The 19,664-nt window shown below is 37.0% G+C and overlaps 1 protein-coding gene across 2 annotated transcripts in view; it reads left to right on the forward strand.

The window, feature by feature from the left end:
- The window catches only part of LOC117330408, a 61,427-nt gene that overhangs the window by 22,678 nt on the left and 19,085 nt on the right, over positions 1 to 19,664 (forward strand). For both annotated transcript variants that reach the window (XM_033888674.1, XM_033888673.1), the window contains exons 3-5: positions 9,066 to 9,707; positions 12,735 to 13,016; positions 17,602 to 19,038. In XM_033888674.1, the coding sequence (XP_033744565.1) occupies positions 9,066 to 9,707; positions 12,735 to 13,016; positions 17,602 to 19,038 (2,361 nt within the window). The remainder of the gene's footprint in view (positions 1 to 9,065; positions 9,708 to 12,734; positions 13,017 to 17,601; positions 19,039 to 19,664) is intronic.

The raw sequence follows: 19,664 nt of genomic DNA on the forward strand, positions 1-19,664 counted from the left end.
GAACCCTGAAACTGAAGCTTGTGGATAGATGTATATTGACCCTCAAATGGTAATGGGCGTATATTGTTTGGTAACTTAACTATGTATTATGAAGGTATTAACCTCATGTGTTACCTAGACACTGTAGTCATCATTAGGCGTGGTATGTATCATAAAGGTATCTGCTCTCCTTACGTGATCATAGACTCGTATTCTTTATCTAATAAGGTATGTAGCTTATGTATCTCTCCCAACATGGCGTCGGATAGTGCTCTGTAGTCTACGGCCAGGAATCAGTATACCATATGTAACTGTCTTAACATGGTAACATACTCTGGTGGCCATTCTACAGAGCTATGTATCCGAAATGCTAACCTTATGTGACCCTAGCAAATGTAGGCTACAGTTAGTAAGGTGAATTTAGGTATTCGATCTCATCTGACGTCATACCGTGAAGGCTATGATTAATAACCTAAGATATAACATGTACCTGTCCTCACATGAACCACGAAATGGCCCACAGTCTAATTAATGTCTGCCGAGATCAAAGAGAACCGTCCGTCGTACAGGTGTGAATGCTTCCCGAACAACACACATTATTATGTGTCGCAGATAACAACATGCATATGTACATGTACTATACACAATGACAGTGCAGGTTTTATCTACCACCAGGGCACGAGCTACATTTTTATCTGTTTCCATGTTTGAAGCATTATCCCAAATATTGGCGATATAGGTGTGAATGATCCAAATTAATTGCAAAATACAAACGTGGTTGGTTTTTTTTCATTCAAAAATAGAATATTTGTTAGAAGAAACATTAATGGATTTATATACAATTTACCAAAACATTATGCGAGAATACAATAAGGATTCTTTGTTTCGATAAGTACGTAATGATTATTTGATATACGATATGTTTACATATGTTACAAGTACCAGAGTTTGAACATATGTAAACCAAGACGTGGATAGAATCGCTGAGGTGATCAGCTGTTATAAGGATATCTAACAGTATTTTTAGTAATACAAAATGTTTTTTTCGCGAGTGAGGATAGTGTTTTTGATATTTTGCACGTGTGCGTAGATGTTCAAATATTTCTCACACGAGTAAATATATTTGGTATAACTGAAGACAGAGTTAAATATTCTGTTTATTTTTTTCCAACAAAAAACCTTCCCTGTATGCTAACTAGGCAATTTGTGACCCCTTTTGTGTTCCTGGCTTAAAAAACTTTCGTTTTGAAATGAAAAAAAAAAATATAATGATCTCCAGTCTCGTATCAAAGCAACTGAAATGTCTGCCATTTCCTTTGAAACGGTGACCAGAAGATAAATATGTATCACAGGGAACATCTCCAAACCATTTAAAAAATTATTATCTTTTTATTTCAAAACGAAAGCTTTTTAGCTTGCGTTGTCAGCTTTAAGCTGCATCATCAAACAATAAAAAAAATGTTGCATATCTAACCCTCCTTCAAGGTTTAATCAATCAAGAAGTTCATTATACCTTATTTTGGGACCTCATCTTGCTGTTAATCAGAATGTTACCAGTAGACGACAGAAGCTTCAGACAAGCGAGATAGTTTGTAAACAAGAAAAGTAATTTCCCCTGACCAGGTGCTGGCATGTATGTCGGACTTTCTGATTGGTCAATTGTTTTGGTATTTTCGAATCCTTGCTTTGATTGGTCAAGTCATCAAAAACAATATTTAATATCAAAAATATTTCTAGTGAAAAATATCGCTTTCATAGCATAAATACATTTTGATATATCACTGATAAATATGTGATAAAGTACTACATAGTGTTCAGAAAAAGTTGGAAACGGCCATGACCAGTAAAGTAAATATGCTTTGACTCAATCCACAATTAAACAACTCTCTATATGTAATCCTGTAAATTGTAAAATTCTTCAAAGGAATGTACAGGAAACAATCATCTTAATAGAACATTATAAAGGATATCAATAAGCTTGATGATAGATTCAGTTTATTTTAATTTACAAACTTAAAATACCGAGATGATAACAAAACCCTAACAACGCCGTACAGCTTTGTCCCAAGACTCATCAGTGATGCCTAAGGGCAAAAGTGTCAGTCTGGAGAGAAGTTGAAAAGTCGGATATTTCAACATTGAAAGGGGTGCATTAACTTTGGGGCATTGGACAATTTTTAAAGAACATAAATATATTTTGTTCAAGCATTGGCTCTTGCCACTAAGCGCAATGGCATTTGAACGACGTGTTCTCCTTCCCCTGTTTGTTAATGTTAAAAAGTAGGTAACCTATTCTGTCTAATAACTCTGTTGTTTATTATATATGTGAAACTCTAAGATCGTTCGGTCAGCACAAATTACCACAAATACAGCTTCTAGTGTGAACAGTTGTTCGTCGTTGGAAACAAGAACATTATGTAACCACATATACACAGAAAGCTTCAACAAACCACAAACGCAAAGAAACTATTAAAGTATTCCAAGTTTTAAACCTATACCGGTACCAAAAAATATCATTGGAGAGAAAATCCACTAACTCCAAATGTTGACAGTACGTGATAAACGTGAGAGAGTTCACACACTCTGAGACAGTACTGTGATGTATTTCTGAGTGTTTATAGCATCAAGTATGATTTATTTCAATATCGTCATTAAGTTTTAGATAAAAAATGGTCGTTTATCTTTTTATGTTGATATGTCTTTGTCGGTTGCATAATGTTTAACTCAACAAGTGGTTCAGTATGTGGGAACATTTCATCAGATCATACAAACATTGTCGGGACAGCGATGACGCGTCATGTGGATTGTCAATCTCGACCACAGCGTCTGAGCCGCGTTAATAGAACCGGTCTGGACATTGTTGGAATCCTTTTTCATGTTAACACATGTAGGAGTTTTTGTCCGATAACGCTTTACGTACCAGGGGGGTCGTGGATACATGGAATTCCCGTTATATTTGACTGACATATCACATACATTGGACACGGATTTCAGGTCGACTTCTGTCTGATCAACTTCCAGTACTATGTGTATACCAGTTTGACGTTGATATGACCTGGGTCCGCCAACGCAGACGTCTTTTCCCGTATATGTCTACTTTAATACCATGATAAACCTTGTATAATTGAATGAGAAGGAATCGGATAGTGTTGCTAAACGGGCCACACTACATGATGTCATGATCCGCAGTTCCATATGTAAACACTTGTCTCTATATGTAATACTATATATCATAAACGTGTCTTTTTCCGAAAAAGCATTTATTCGCGGATTCTGATTCGTTTCAAAATATTCCATTATTCAATCAGAACTCGTTGAATCGCCAGACCTCCCTTGTTTTCCTTTTAGTGACGTTACATAATATCACTACTCTTGAGATCATTGACTAGATTCACGGGCTCTCCGTAGAGTTTAGAAGAGAGCGTAAGTTTTGTGAAACATAAAGGTACACTGCATGATAAATGGAATCAGGAAAGGCACTGCTTCATAAACATTCTTGTAAATCTTAAGTCTCTCGTAATTCACTCTAATGTTGAAGACGTTTACATGCATCTGTAAAGCACTATCCAGCGCCAGAAGTTAATATAGAGCGTTATATATATTATCATCTTCCTTTTTATATTATATTCTTAAGATCATTTATAGATAATATTGTCAGTGAGATCCTATCTGTCCAAGGTTTGAGAACGCCAGTTAACCTAACGGAACTATGATACAACGTTACAGTCCGAAAATCTCTGCCACATTTATCGGAACATCTGTACAAGTTTAGAGTACACCTTGGATATCACAAATCCGTCGGCACACGGAACATCTATCTCCAATACTTAATCCGTAGACAGCTTTCCGAACGATATATCGAAAGATTAATCTCCGTCAAACACAACTGACAGCGATAGTATATGTGGGCTAATATTTTTCTCAAAAGTACACCCATCTGTCATGATGAAATACAAGAGAGAAAACTATTTGCAAGATATATCCAGTAACCGTTTTTTTTTCTTGCAAAAGGCGTTACTTTTCTGGACTGTTGTTATGACGCGACGTTAACCAAGGATCGAGATAGGGTTGCTATTTTTGCCATTTGGTTGTTTGTCTCCGTCTTTGTTGGTCTCGGATCCACATTTTCCTCCTCGAGCACACAGTGTACACCAGAGGTCGCTTCGTCCACCGGTAATTATATTGGTATGTTACGGAGACATTGATGGTACTGTATAAAGTTGGGGTACAAAGGTTCTCTAATCAGGTGTTATTTTGATGAGAACATTCTGCTTCTTTGACGTTTTGTTTACAATAATTAACTCATCCCTATCAATCACTGCGCAAGAGCAATGTACAACAGCCATTCATAACACGGTTTTCACCAAACATTTTCCCTTGGGTGATTTCTCATAGATAGCGGAAATTGCCCCAGTGTCATTATTAGGTTGATATGTAATGTTCTTTCAGATCCCCCTTCGCGCTCCTCTTTCCATTGTGGTATCCCTCCCATATGGTAACTGTAGATTTCCACGGCGCTATCTACTTATATACTCAAATGTACTTATTTGTAAGGCCCAATATTGACTGAACTGTTATTGAACTCTCTAGTCAGGTGCGGGGAGGAGTAGTTATAAATGGCTTGCCCTGTCTACCACCATATTCAACGCCATTGACTATATATTGGATAAATACATTCGATCATGTGTACCAGGCCGTCAACAGTTGCTCGGCTGTTCCTTGCGGATCAAACTTAAGTTTGCAATTTTCATCAAAGAGCTCCCAAGTAGTTTCACGTCATATGTTTCAATGTTATTACGTGCAGTAATTATGCGATCTATTGGATCCCACAGAGTTGTAGTAGAGATAATAACGCAATGCTTCGAGTTAATATCACGAGAAATATACACACGTAGGTATGCCAGAAATATTTCAGTGTTATTAAGTAAATACGCTTCCAATTAATTTCGTATTGACAAAGCGGAAAACATCTTACTGCATTAATGTGGATGAAGAGTGCATGGTCGTTCATTAAATTCTATACCATAGCGTTAGGTCTACCGCTAGACGCTGGATTTAAGCCGCAAATGTAAGAATAAACAATGTGAGCATATTTTATTCTAAAGAATTTCAGCGATGCCACAGATGGCCCATTATCATTTTACTGTTCCGGGTGACACGTGAGCTGGTGACCTATATAATGTCATTTCTAGTGTCGGTATCACCTCGAAATGTGACCACAAGTCTACGATGGACCATAGGGTGTGGCCTTCTAGATTCACACGGACTGGTGAGTAAGGACGCTAATTAGCTCAGACTGTGTGTCGTGAATCAGAGACATATAATAGATATCGCATGTCAAAATGGCGGGGTGACAATGAGATAGTTTTCTTACTTACCTTACCTAATGATATAAATAGCATCCCGGAATTGCATCAAGTGTAAGTGGGAGCCGTCACGGCGTATTATTTCTCCAACTGCCTACCTGGATACAGCTTCAAAATGGAATTTAGTATGCCTTGTTATCGGAGGTGTTCTGCTTTGTTGGATGTTTCTGCATGGCAAAATCTGAAGAAAAAGGCGTTTAATATGGAAAGTTAACTTATTTTTAGTGGATATTATAACAAAACATGATGATCACTACAGAGTACGAAGGTAAAAGTCGAGGATATGGTAGAAACAAAACTGATGTTATCCAACAATCTCTCAAGGATGAAGTGATGAATGACAATGATAACAGATGACAAGGGAACATTATGCATGTTATGTGTATTGATGTGCTAAGTCTTGTTGTGTGGACCTGGTTATTAGTTCGGGTTGACACAGGGGTAGCACTGCATAAACCATATCCCAAGGGAGACACACATTCCTCTCATCAGGAGGTTGCGCCCTCTGTCCCAATGGTTTGGTCCATTGGTCACCAACTGCCATTCTCAGGAAACAAAATTCAGGCTCTCAAAAATACTCCTGGGCCTCCGTCTAAACCACGCCTGTTTGACATCAGAGTGAAAGTTTCTCGGGGTAAGTGATGCGATTGTGTCAGGGGAAAACGTTTTTATTGTGACAAGAGGTTCAGGACTTGAGATAAGGTAATTTATGCCAATGTATAACGAATAGCATATAAAACGATAAGTAACGTATGTCATATGTAAATGTCCCGAATTGTAATGAGAGAAAATATTGTATAATAACTGAGTTGAATGTGTAAATGTGTTGTTTATCTGAATCATGTGAATCTTTCTCGGGGAAATGATGAGTAAACGAGACTTTTTTCATTGCTCTTCAATGATCCAGGTAAGAGCACATTTTACACTATACACACTAAGCTTAGATATAGTAAAATTTGACACCACCAATACCAACACTTTCTACTGTAAAGTAATGGCGTTTGCAATTTTGCAGTATTGCTCTTTTATGATTTGTTTATATAAAGGAGAGTGGTAATGGGCTGGTATGTATAACTGGTACCAATAACAAAACGCCATTTATAAGCGGATGCGTTTGATGTTAGTTTATGAGATATGTTCACGTGAGACGCAGCCTCAGGAAAGGTTAGCAAAGTTTACATGTTCTTTCTCTGGCTCGTCTTAATAGGAAAAAAGTAGCACAAACATAAAACATCAAGCTTATACTAAATATTATACTGTTATTGTTCTCCTGGACACGTCCGTCCGAACGTCCCCAGTACTAGTCTAATTGAAATAGTATGCCGTGAAATACCACCTGTTGAGTTCAATTAAAAGTTTAAATAACGAAGGCGGATTCGGGATCAGACAAAAAATGCATATTTAAAGTGCTCTATAAAATATGTAGTTATGCAGCGGAAACAAATCTGAAGATTAAATATCTAACTTCACATCATTTGAATCCCAGGTGAAATATATCAACAGATTCTGAAAATGAACCGTGTACCCAGCTACAGGATTATAGCCAATCCCGGAGATAGAGTAGCATACACTTTTCACTTAGACGCTTAATTAAAGAACGTTCCTATCCCACGTATTCAACCGGGATCGGTCTTAAACAGGTGCAGTGCTAATATGTTCCCACAGGTACGATACCTGTAACACTTTACGAAGTGTTTACGTGTATTGTTTTGCACCGAGACATACTATTCAAACCACTTAAATGGTTACATTTAAAAACCTGTATTATATATACACTAAAGTTTGTTTTCCATTCTTAACTGAAATTCACATTATCAACGTACACATATACAACTGTATGATTTCAAACTTACTCTATTTGTGACATTCACCCAATGTTGTTCAGTAATTTAATATTGATGTTTTTGGAATTCAAACTCGAACTGCATTCCATATTAACTTAACACCATGATATGGAAGCACTTCTTACTATTATAAAAAAAACACATGATGCATCTAATATTGCAAGACATACATTACAAATAGCTAAAGAATAATGAGCAAGTTCTCATATGTCACGCTTTCATTGAATCCGTTACAAACAAACTGTTCATACACTCACTTTTCTGTTCTGGATCAAGACAGTGGACTTGTAGCAAATTCTATATGTAAAGAAAATTAAGACGTCTATCATCTAAAAAGAGTCATCGAATCAACCAACAATATATAGTTATCTATGAGAATGAAAGCATTTAAGAAGTATTTTTTTAATAGCAACACTAAGAGCAGGAAGTTGGAACGGTGATCACATTGAGGTGGAAACTGAATAAAACAGCGCTCAAATTAAGTTTTTAAAATGAGGAAAGCTCCCTTATTGCATTGAGACATCAAACAGGAGCACACCGATTTACATGTCTGATTTCTACTTTTTACCAGCATTAATACTAACGGACTGGTAAACATACCTGAACTGTTCTTTTACTAGAGATAAACAAAGGAAAGGTAAACACACTACAATCTATTCTTATTTTAGTTTACCTTTATACCATTTTGAGGTTGCTAACGAGTTTATGTTTACGAACTGTGGCAGGTGAAGTGAAATTGTACACCCACATGTAAAGCAGACATTGGCGTCCTGGGGAGTGGATGTTCTGTTAGATCGGAGATTGCCATGATAATGGTGTCAGTGCATAGCTGGCACATGTCTTCATGTAACAGTTTAAAATTATCTCTCTTTCTCTCCTTCTTCGACGGTGTATATGTATAAAGACCGATAAGTATTACACATACATTGAGTAATATAACATTAGTATGTATGCGCTTTCTAGTTTTGTGTTTTATGAGCTTTAACTGCAATATATGGGCGTCAATATGGGCGTCGGTCGTTGGTGGAGTATTGCTAAAGGATAGGTAAGTCGAGATATAGTTATGACGAAAGGGACAACACAAATGTAGAATTATCGACGTAAAATGCCCCCTTTCCAAGTAATTACATTAAAATGAATGCGAACATCTACATAACGTATACCCATAGAGGCATTAAGCAAGCTAGATAAATTGGTTTTCTCAAAACAAAATCTTATATCATAATGTCATTACTTTAAATATAGAGAAGTGGTATCTTTATCTTAATGTCGTATTTTGGTGCTGAATAACTTGTCTCTTTATTCGGAACAACGTCAAATGCTTTTGAAAATGAACTATTGTTTTAGATGGTCTTTCAATATCTTCTCTTTTAAATTGATTGAAAAGTCTAAAAGGAATCGTCTTTTCTGAGACCATTTTGTAATTGCATGAAAATCCAGAGAGGAAAACGGATAAAGTGATTTGTAAAATGCATCATGTTGTTAAAGTACACAACAAAAGATCATTGTTTATTGACCTTGTACTCTAAATGACTAAGAGAGATGCTGGCGGAAGGGGACCCATGGAAGGTTTATGGGTGAAGTCGCTTAAAACTCCGGAACACCTGGTATTATAACCCTTGTATCTTTTCAGGGGTCTCCGTTTAAATCTATAGTTTGTATTATTTTACCCACGTTATATCGATTTTACCTCATGATGAACCTGGCTGATACGTGGTACAAAAATGATACTATACCTATCAATGTTTATATTTATTTTTCAACGTAGTTATCCCACATCATATCCACTACAGAAAAAGTATCAAACTGCTGTACATAGTAAATTATGTATTCCCAATGAATCACAATTTCTTTATATCATTATCTCCCTTTACAGGTGGCCCAACCCCCGTACTTGTACTGGAGGTGATGCCCTACCCGGCCCGAATCTACCAAAATGCGCCTCCTAACACACCAGTGCTTACAGTCAGGGGCTATGACAACGGGACCGGTGGTCCCCTTGATGAATTAGCACTAACGCAGCCTGAGGAGTCCTCTTATTTCAAGCTTCATCGGTCCACACCTTTGAGTTGGGTATTGGTTACCCGACGTTACATAGACCAGCCATTGAACCATACATTCCACTTCCGGGTTTACGGTACTGTTGAAGGCGTCATAAGAGACAAAGACGTCATCATTGACGTTGTAGAGGAAAACATGTTTGCGCCGACGTTCCAACAGTCCCAGTATGACTTCCTGTCTTATCGGAAGTCTTTTGAGAAGGGAATAGATCTGCTCGGTACAGTGTATGCCGTTGATAATGACACCCAGACTTACAATTCTTATTTCCAGTACCGTATCCTGGACAGAGATGTGCGTCCATACTTCAACATAACGCCGAATACAGGACAGATTATGATAGTGGGATCGTTTCCCAGCAGTATCAGTCAGTATACCTTCACTGTGACAGCCATCGACTCCGGCTCACCACAGAAACAGACAACTACACGCGTCCGAGTCAACATGACGGACGTACCCCGTAAGTACACATCTCGTTTGAATTAAATAATCCTTCATATTTAATGTATTTAACATGTTTTAAAAACACGTTCATGAAAAACTATATGTAAACAACCATTGTATCACTAGATTGTACTGAATAGATAATAAGTATGTGATGTATCGTTTAATTCATATTGAAATAAGGGAATGTTGATTCCAGATAAATCCCCCTTTCGTTTAGAGGGAGTAGCTAGATAAATCGTGTACCATCTTATACTCACAAAATCGAATGCATGGTTTGAATAAGAAGCGTGTAAGTTTTTCTCTTGAAAGTTGTAACACAACACATCGTAGAAAAATAAACCTCTTGCCAAAACGATGTTCTTGTAAAAATAAACAGATGAAAATGCACCTGTCGGAACCTTACATACTCAAGGCTGTCTGAAGCCTGCCGGACATCATAATCTTGTTATAAGATCTATCTTAGTAAGCTTATCATGATTACAATGCATACAATATTCCAATTGAAACCATACTATCTCTGATATCCATATTTAACTGTAAATTCTCAGTTTCATTGATATTCAGCACTTTCAATGTGCAAATAAAACTGCTCTACCTTTAACAGCTTTTAATTTAACACACCAGTAAACGAGTTAGATAGTATCTCCTTTTTCTAGCGAGATAGGTAATCAACGTCAAATATTTACTTTCTTTTTGATATGATACATTCATCGCTCTGTATCCGACCATGACGTATGTCATCTCGGTAATGGGTATTCCCGTGTATACAGCTGTTATATCATTGTGTCTGTAAGACATACACCAGGAATAACTTACATTGTACCCTATGATTCATGTGCGGTATGAGTCTGATCCGATGATCCGTGAAATCTCTGTCGCGACCGCGTTGCACTGTAAATGTCACTTTTTCAATGAGACCAATGGAAATGTATAAAAAAGGACATACTATGCATTTAAAAAAACCCATTTCCATAGCTTATTATCTGTCGCGACCGTGTGGCACTGCAACTGCCATTTATATAGTTTTTCGATGACACCAACGTGAACGGAAGAAAACAGACATACGATGCATTTTGAAAACATTTTTCCATATCTTATCCTTTGTCGAGACCGCGTTGCAATATAAGTGTTATTTATGTAGTTTTTCGATGAGACACACAGGAATGTAAGAAAATACCTCACGATGCATTTTGAAAACATTTTTCCATAGCTTGTCTTCTGTCGCGACCGGGATTTATTACAAAAGGACATACTGAATGTATTTGGAAAATATCCCATATCATATCTACTAAACAATCGATTGCGATCTCACTATCTCACACCATTGTATCGCCTGCCTAATGCCTTTGTTTATGATGGACAAATCAACAAGACAAGAATCATTGTTTGTACTGTCATATATCTATGTTGCACTGATACAGTAATCATACATTACCTTACTGCAGTGTAGCACAGTATTGTTAAATGAACAAATCGAAAGGGATCAGAAATCAAAACTTAAGCTACTTATAACGTGTGAGATAAGGGTAACGCATTGCGTCCTACATAAGTTGATAAATTCGTCAAATAATCAAGAGTGATGAAAATTCAAACACATTCTTCATAACACCAATAAGTCCAAAATGAGGCCGGCGATAGTGAACGAATTTGCATGTCAAACGTTTAGATGTTTTCCCATCGTATGATTTTATAAACGAATACGAAACCCTCCGCTTTAAATATTCTTCCCGAAAAAAATATCTTTTTTCATTAGAATCAAAATTCAGCTTCTGATATTTTATTATTTGAAAATGACATCATTCTAGGCATCAGAATAGGAGTGCGTATCATCTCATACGTTGGACGGTTTTTCACACTCTCTGTCCATAAAAATAATCTGTGGCCATACAATTTCAATTGATCGACCATATCCTGTCTATCACTGTTCCTTTAACGCGTTATAGTGGCGATACATAGGCCCCGCTGTAGGTTATAACACTCGTGAGCATTACCTGTAGCGAGCCATGTGACAATAAAAGATAATCGTATTGTCCAAAACGATCTTATTTGATGTCTTCCATCTGTCGCCAATGTCACACGTACGAAGACCATCAGCATATATACGGTGACGATAGACGCATAACTGAAAGTATTTTATGGTCAAAGAGTTTCAATACAGCCAATAGAGGAAAGAAACCCCACACCAATCAGAACAGGCGTACTGTCGAACGCATGCCTGTATGTGTGGCACCGATCCTGTTGACAAATCGCTGCGCGATGCGTTCATTAGAATTGTTTACTGTACATTCCAGTCAGAGTCCCCACTCGAGAGTGTATAGCGGTACAGATTTTGAAGGAGCCAATGTAAAGTTGACATATAAGTGTTCGGACAATGGCCGCTGGGCTTGCTCATACTTCTGTTTGGCCAAGACAGGACAATTTATCAGCCGAGAGGTCCAGCTTCACTCTCTGTGTGACTAAGTCTCCCATGATACAGTGACGGGCCCCTCACTTTAATGTACGGCCCTTCTACACTGGATACAAATCTTCTGTTTTATTTGTTTGGCAGACCTGTTAAAGTCATTTTCGCATGAACTGGCGATATAGCGTTATTACATAAAAGATTTATGCAGTTTTCTCTCCTGCAGAAAAATGCTATATGATCTGTAGTTGGGAACTGTTTTCCTTGTTGCGGATGATGTCATTTACAGGAAACTGCGGCGTTGGTACTTTTACCCTAGGAACATACGTCTGTCATTTTACAGCATGCTACTGATGGATAACGTGTTGCATATTGTTCAAGTCATTCTGGGTAAAATAGAACTACCACAAGTAACGTAGCGAGTTGAACAATTGACAGTGTCATTGTGAGTACTTATAAACAAGGCCTGTGGAGCAGTGGGCAGTAGATGCAGTCATTGTATTGTCACACTAGCCAGACGTGAACGATATTAAACATGACTTTATGTGATTACTTGTGATATTATATGTGTTCATACTGTTACCGACTAGAATAAAATGGAGTTAGTATCTATAACTTTAACATTTTACTTCACGATAGCACCGGAACTGTTCTGTGTTTCTGTGGAGGGACTTCAGGCTAGAATTTGCTGGAAAGACCCCACCAATGGCGCCTATGTGGAACGGTATCAATTACAGATCGCCATGAACGACAAGAATGTCACTAGTCACCCAGTAGTTATCCGGGGTAAGAAAAACGAGGTGTGTACTCAGGTGAGAGCCACCCGTCCTGACCGCTCATATCGGTTCACCGTCAAAGTGTTCAACAACACCCACTGGAGTCCTGACAGCGTACAGAGACTTGTCAACATCACCCGGAACGGTAAGTCAGTTAATTACACTTATATATGATATATATTATATATAATGAGTGATATATATCCTATATAATTACAATATAGTGTGATATAACCTATATAATTACAATAGAGTGAGATATACCCTATATAATTACAATATAGTGTGATATAACCTATATAATAACGATAAAGTGAGATATATATATATACCCTATATAATTACAATAGAGTGAGATATACCCTATATAATTACAATATAGTGTGATATAACCCTATATAATTACATTAGAGTGAGATATACCCTATATGATTACAATATAGTGAGATATACCCTATAGAATTGCAATAGAATGAGATATACCCTACATAATTACAATATAGTGTGATATAACCTATATAATTACAATATAGTGTGATATAACCTATATAATAACGATATAGTGTGATATACCCTATATAATTACAATATAGTGTGATATACCCTATATAATTACATTAGAGTGTGATATACCCTATATAATTACAACAGAGTGATATATACCCTATATAATTACAACAGAGTGATATATACCCTATATAATTACGATAGAGCGTTATATACCCTATATAATTACAATTGAGTATGATATATCCTATATATTTACGATAGAGTGGGATATACCCTATATAATTACAACAGAGTGTGATATACCCTATATAATTACAACAGAGTGAGATATACCCTATATAATTACAATAGAGTGATATATACCCTATATAATTACAACAGAGTGAGATATACCCTATATAATTACAATAGAGTGATATATACCCTATATAATTACAATAGAGTGTAATATACCCTATATAATTACAATAGAGTGAGATATACCCTATATAATTACAACAGAGTGAGATATACCCTATATAATTACAACAGAGTGAGATATACTCTATATAATTACAATAGAGTGATATATACCCTATATAATTACAATAGAGTGAGATATACCCTATATAATTACAATAGAGTGAGATATATATATATACCCTATATAATAACGATAGAGTGAGATATACATATATACCCTATATAATTACAATATAGTGAGATATATACCATATATATTACAACAGAGTGAAATATATCCTATATAATTACAATAGAGTGTGATATACCCTATATAATTACAATAGAGTGATATATACCCCATATAATTACAATAGAGTGTGATATACCCTATATAATTACAATAGAGTGAGATATACCCTATATAATTACAACAGAGTGAGATATACCCTATATAATTACAACAGAGTGAGATATACCCTATATAATTACAATAGAGTGAGATATACCCTATATAATTACAACAGAGTGAGATATATATATATACCCTATATAATAACGATAGAGTGAAATATACATATATACCCTATATAATTACAATATAGTGAGATATATACCCTATATAATTACAACAGAGTGAAATATATCCTATATAATTACAATAGAGTGTGATATACCCTATATAATTACAACAGAGTGAGATATACCCTATAATAATTACAATAGAGTGTGATATAACCTATATAATTACAATAGAGTGTGATATAACCTATATAAGAATGATAGAGTGTGATATACCCTATATAATTACAATAGAGTGTGATATAACCTATATAAGAACGATAGAGTGAGATATATATATATACACTATATAATTACAACAGAGTGGGATATACCTTATATAATTACGATATAGTGTTATATAGAATGAGGCATATAAAGGTAACACAACGATTGTTGAATATGGAATTTATTTCACACGAGAAAGTTATTTTTTAAAGTTACAAAAGACACGAACCTTAGCGAGTGTCTTTTGTTACTTTTAAAGAATAACTTACGAGTGTGAAATAAATTCCATATCCAAACATAAAGAACGGAAGGTCATATTCCACTAGTGGAATATAACATATATATATATCCAACAGTCGGCACATTTATACCATGGCATCACTTTCTATACTCAATCTGCATTTAAATATCAATATCTTAGATTTAAAATACTGGGACAAATTCAGAAAAACTAAGTGATCATTTTGTATCTGCCTCTCCAGGACATACAAACAGGCCTCTTCTTTTGAGGTTTACATGCCATATTTTGTCGTTCTACTGTTGGATAGTCGGGTTATGTTAATCACAATGACACCAAACAACAAGGGTTGCCCCACGGAAAGTCTCACTCAACGCTCAAGAAGTGATGGAGTCATCGTCATTATATGAGTGCAGATATTACATATTATACATATATAAACAAGTGAATAGCACAATGGAATGATTAATAAGTGTTCGGTCCACCCTTAGTCTATTTTAGATGGGAGTATGTAGTGGTAGTAGGTTAGGGTTTGTGACGAGAACAGTTTGAATAGAAGTGGTACTGTGGTTACATACAGCCTGTTGTAATTAGAAATGGACGTGTGGTGTGTAGCTATGTAGTTATACCATATTACATGTGAAAACATAATTTAAAAAACACTGATCAAATAAATATATATAAAAAAATATCAACACCATTCGTTGTATGAGGAAACTGATTAATACATTAAATTGACTAATGGAGAGTTCCTAGATAGTTTGTATTGCATTATCATTTTTTGTCATGATAAAATCCGGTATTCCTATTCGTGTCCGTGTTTATCGGCATTCCAGAGGAACTTTATTGTAAAAGCGGGGTTGTTATCAGTTTGGTGTCATTGTTGTTCTTCTTACCCCGCCCTGTTAAGGACGGGTGTATGACCAACGCTGCTCAGTATGTCTAGAGACAGCGTACTAACACTGCTCAATGTGTCTAGAGACAGCGTACTAACACTGCTCAGTATGTCTAGAGACAGCTTTCTAACACTGCTAAATGTGTCTTAAGACGGCGTGCTAACACTTCTCAGTATTTCTAGAGACAGCTTTCTAACACTTCTCATTATGTCTAGAGACAACTTACTAACACTGCTCAGTATGTGTAGGGACAGCGTACTAACACTGCTCAGTATGTCTAGAAACAGCTTACTAATACTGTTCAATGTGCCTTAAGACGGCGTGCTAACACCGCTCAGTATGTCTAGAGACAGCTTACTAACACTGCTCAATGTGTCTTAAGACGGCGTACTAACACTGCTCAGTATGTGTAGAGACAGCGTACTAACACTGCTCAGTATGTGTAGAGACAGCGTACTAACACCGCTCAGTATGTCTAGAGGCAGCGTACTAATACTGCTCAGTATGTGTAGAGACAGCTTTCTAACACTTCTCAGTATGTCTAGGACAGCTATAAGGTTACCCATACTATCATATACCTACAAGTACAACTATAGCACCAAGGTCACACATTCAGTACAATAACAAGACAATAGGTCGATATTTGATTAATGTGTTTCCCTACGTTGTGCTAGTGTCGTCGCACTTTCATATCGTGGTAGAAAATATAAACAACCCTTTATTATATGCTATGGTTTTGTTTTCGATTATGAAATATAAAATTACATATAATATTATATATTAAGACCCCACATGGCGGTGGCCCTATGTATAGTAATCACGATGTCTATTCCTCTGTCCGTCAGCAGTTTTACATTTCCGGAGATTCCTGTGAATCCGGAAGGCCAAACTTTTTAAAACATACTATGGTGTTACACTGTGATAATTAGCAATATTTGTTTAGAAAGCTCCTAATGTCAAGGTCAGTGTCACTTACTAAAACCAAGGCGGAAATAAATTTATTGTCTGTCTCTTCTAATCATGCTTGTGTCGTTTCGTGTCGGAATAAGTTTATTTTCTCTCTACCCATTTCCTAGTATTGTTGTTCAGTATCGACGTATGCTATCTACGGTCTCAATTATTCCTTATAAACGTAATCATATTTGCTGTTTCTGCTGTTCCATACTTCATCACCTTATCCTTACTATTTTTCTGTCTCCGTCCACGTGACTGTTATACAATATAACATTATCCTTATTTTCGGACGCCTCGGTTCCTGGAGTTGTAGTACTGTTGCTTGTCATTCCGTATCAACTTTCAATCAATTAACACAATCGCGAGTACTAGCGTATTAATGGACAATACCACAACAACACGTATGAAAACAGTATCAATGAATTATCACACAACTTATACACAGTTCGTGTTTAGAACATTGTTTGGCATTCTTTGCTCGGCTTACAATCTACAAAACTCGCTTAAGAACAAGAGCAGTTCTTAGTTGGGGATTACTTCTTCATCTTTAATACAGCATTATAATAAAATTTTATTGATGTTGTCGAACGAAAGTAAAATATACAATATACCACTTACTAGAATAAGTATGTATAAATGATGTTGAAATGAGATCACAATGTTCTATAAACCATGAAAAGTTGACACGCAACAGACAATAATTATTTTATACTTTTAAAAATTCGTTTGCTTTCATCTGTCGCCAAACAAAAGTTCATTCTAAGAATTAGACATAAACAATTGAGTTCAAAGACAGTCTTAATTACTTCTGTTGATTGATCTTTTTTCCTCTTTCAGAAGCTGAGAAATATTATAATGAAATATTTTGCTCCTTACATGAATGTAATCTGTATGTGTTGTAGGTCTGTATGGGGACTGTCATCTGTTCAGTGACTGTAGCGTGCTCCAACCTTGTGAAAATGGTGGTACCTGCCGGACTCTCCCAGACATGACCTACCAGTGCGACTGCAGAGACGGTTATAATGGTCGGAATTGCACAGAGACAGATCTGTGTGCCCAATCGCCATGTCAGAACAATGGCTCGTGCTCTTTTCTCGCACACGAAAAATTTAATTGCACGTGTCCAGATCACTTTTATGGTGACGAATGCCAATATGTAGACAAATGTGTCTCGAATCCGTGCCTAAATAATGGAATATGCTATTCGTATTCAAACGGAACATCTGAATGCGCATGTCCAAAAAGTTTTATTGGGTTGAGATGCGAAATAACGAATTCTTGTCATTCTTCGCCATGTCAAAATGGAGGTAGCTGCTCAAATCTTGGCAATGGTACGCACGATTGTTCATGTGTAGATGGTTACTATGGCTCCGCGTGTGAGAAAACTGATGTCTGTAAAATAATGAATCCATGTTATCACGGGGGAATATGTAACGCTATCGAGGACCAACAATTTACCTGCACATGCATTGGAGGGTTTACTGGTAAAACATGTGAAACCGTGGATATGTGTCATTATATCCAATGTAAAAACAACGCGACATGTCAGTCTGTCAATGGGGCACAGGCCCAATGCTTATGTAGTCCTGGGTATTGGGGGCGGGAGTGTCAAATGGTTGACGCCTGTTTTGAAGATCCCTGTCTTCACAATGGATTATGTAGTAATAGCACGGACGGTACCTTCAAATGCACGTGCGTTGGTGGTCATTATGGAAACCTTTGCGAACATACCAATCCTTGCTATTCAAATCCATGTAGCGTCGGTGGCACATGTACAAACAAGTCAGAAACTGAATTTGCATGTCATTGTGCTCCCGAAAGATACGGGTTAACATGTGAGCATATCGATGGATGTAAAGCAAAATTATGTGAACAAGATTCTACGTGTATTAACAAAAGCAGTGATGGGGAGGTGGAATGCGATTGTAAGAAAGGCACATACGGGCAATACTGTCAAGAGGTCGATCCCTGCAGAAGCTCCCCCTGCCAAAATGGCGGCCGATGTATCAACAATACCGTGGAGGATTACCACTGTGTGTGTCAACCTGGCTGGGTGGGACACAGGTGTGAAGTGGCAGACAGATGTTCCTCCATCCAGTGTCAGAACAAGGGTGTCTGCCGGTATAACATCGATGACGGGTCATTCTTCTGTGATTGCGCCGAACATTTTTCTGGAGATCGGTGTCAAAAATACAATTTCTGCAATCCTAGTAGTAACATGTGTCTCAATAATGCTTCTTGTCAAAATGTGGATCACCAACTCCATCAAATAGTCATCAACAGAACTGTCGCTAACGTCACCAACTGGTACAGCTGTTATTGCTCAAACGGATACACGGGTAAGTATAAATGTAAAATACTATAAACATATTTTTATGCCAATTGTAACAATCAAAATATGTCAACCCCCCCCCCCCCCCCCCCCCCCCCCCCCCCCCCCCCCAAACACACCCACACCCACACCCACACTCCCTATGTGCTATTAGATATTAGAATCTTTCACTCCCTAAGGGACAGGGGTATCCGAACCGGAGTGAGAAGAGACTTTAGTTGCAAAACACGATGCTCGCTGAATGATTGGCAGCTTAAGTATCTTACACCGAGGGTTGAGATTCCCCTGTCTCACTTCATTGGGGTGAATGATTATTTTTCTTACATCAATGCAAGGGACGTGACGTAATTAAATTATCGATATGACATCATTGTAATGTCTCATTGACGTCATGGTATTATAGACGGTACGAAATGCAATTGTTGAAAACGTGCAATGACCAGGTGTAGATTGTCTCAACCTAGTGTTAGATCAGAAAATCTCACACTGGTAAAATTGCGGATACCCCCGTCAAGGGTAAGAAAAATATCCCAAAATGTTGAACCGTTGGTACAATGGATTACCGTGAATTAGAGCAGAAATGACACATTAAAAGATGTCGATCAACATACTTTTCAATTAAAATGTCTGGAT

The sequence above is a fragment of the Pecten maximus genome, chromosome 7, assembly GCF_902652985.1.
Source record: "Pecten maximus chromosome 7, xPecMax1.1, whole genome shotgun sequence".
NCBI lineage: Eukaryota > Metazoa > Mollusca > Bivalvia > Pectinida > Pectinidae > Pecten > Pecten maximus.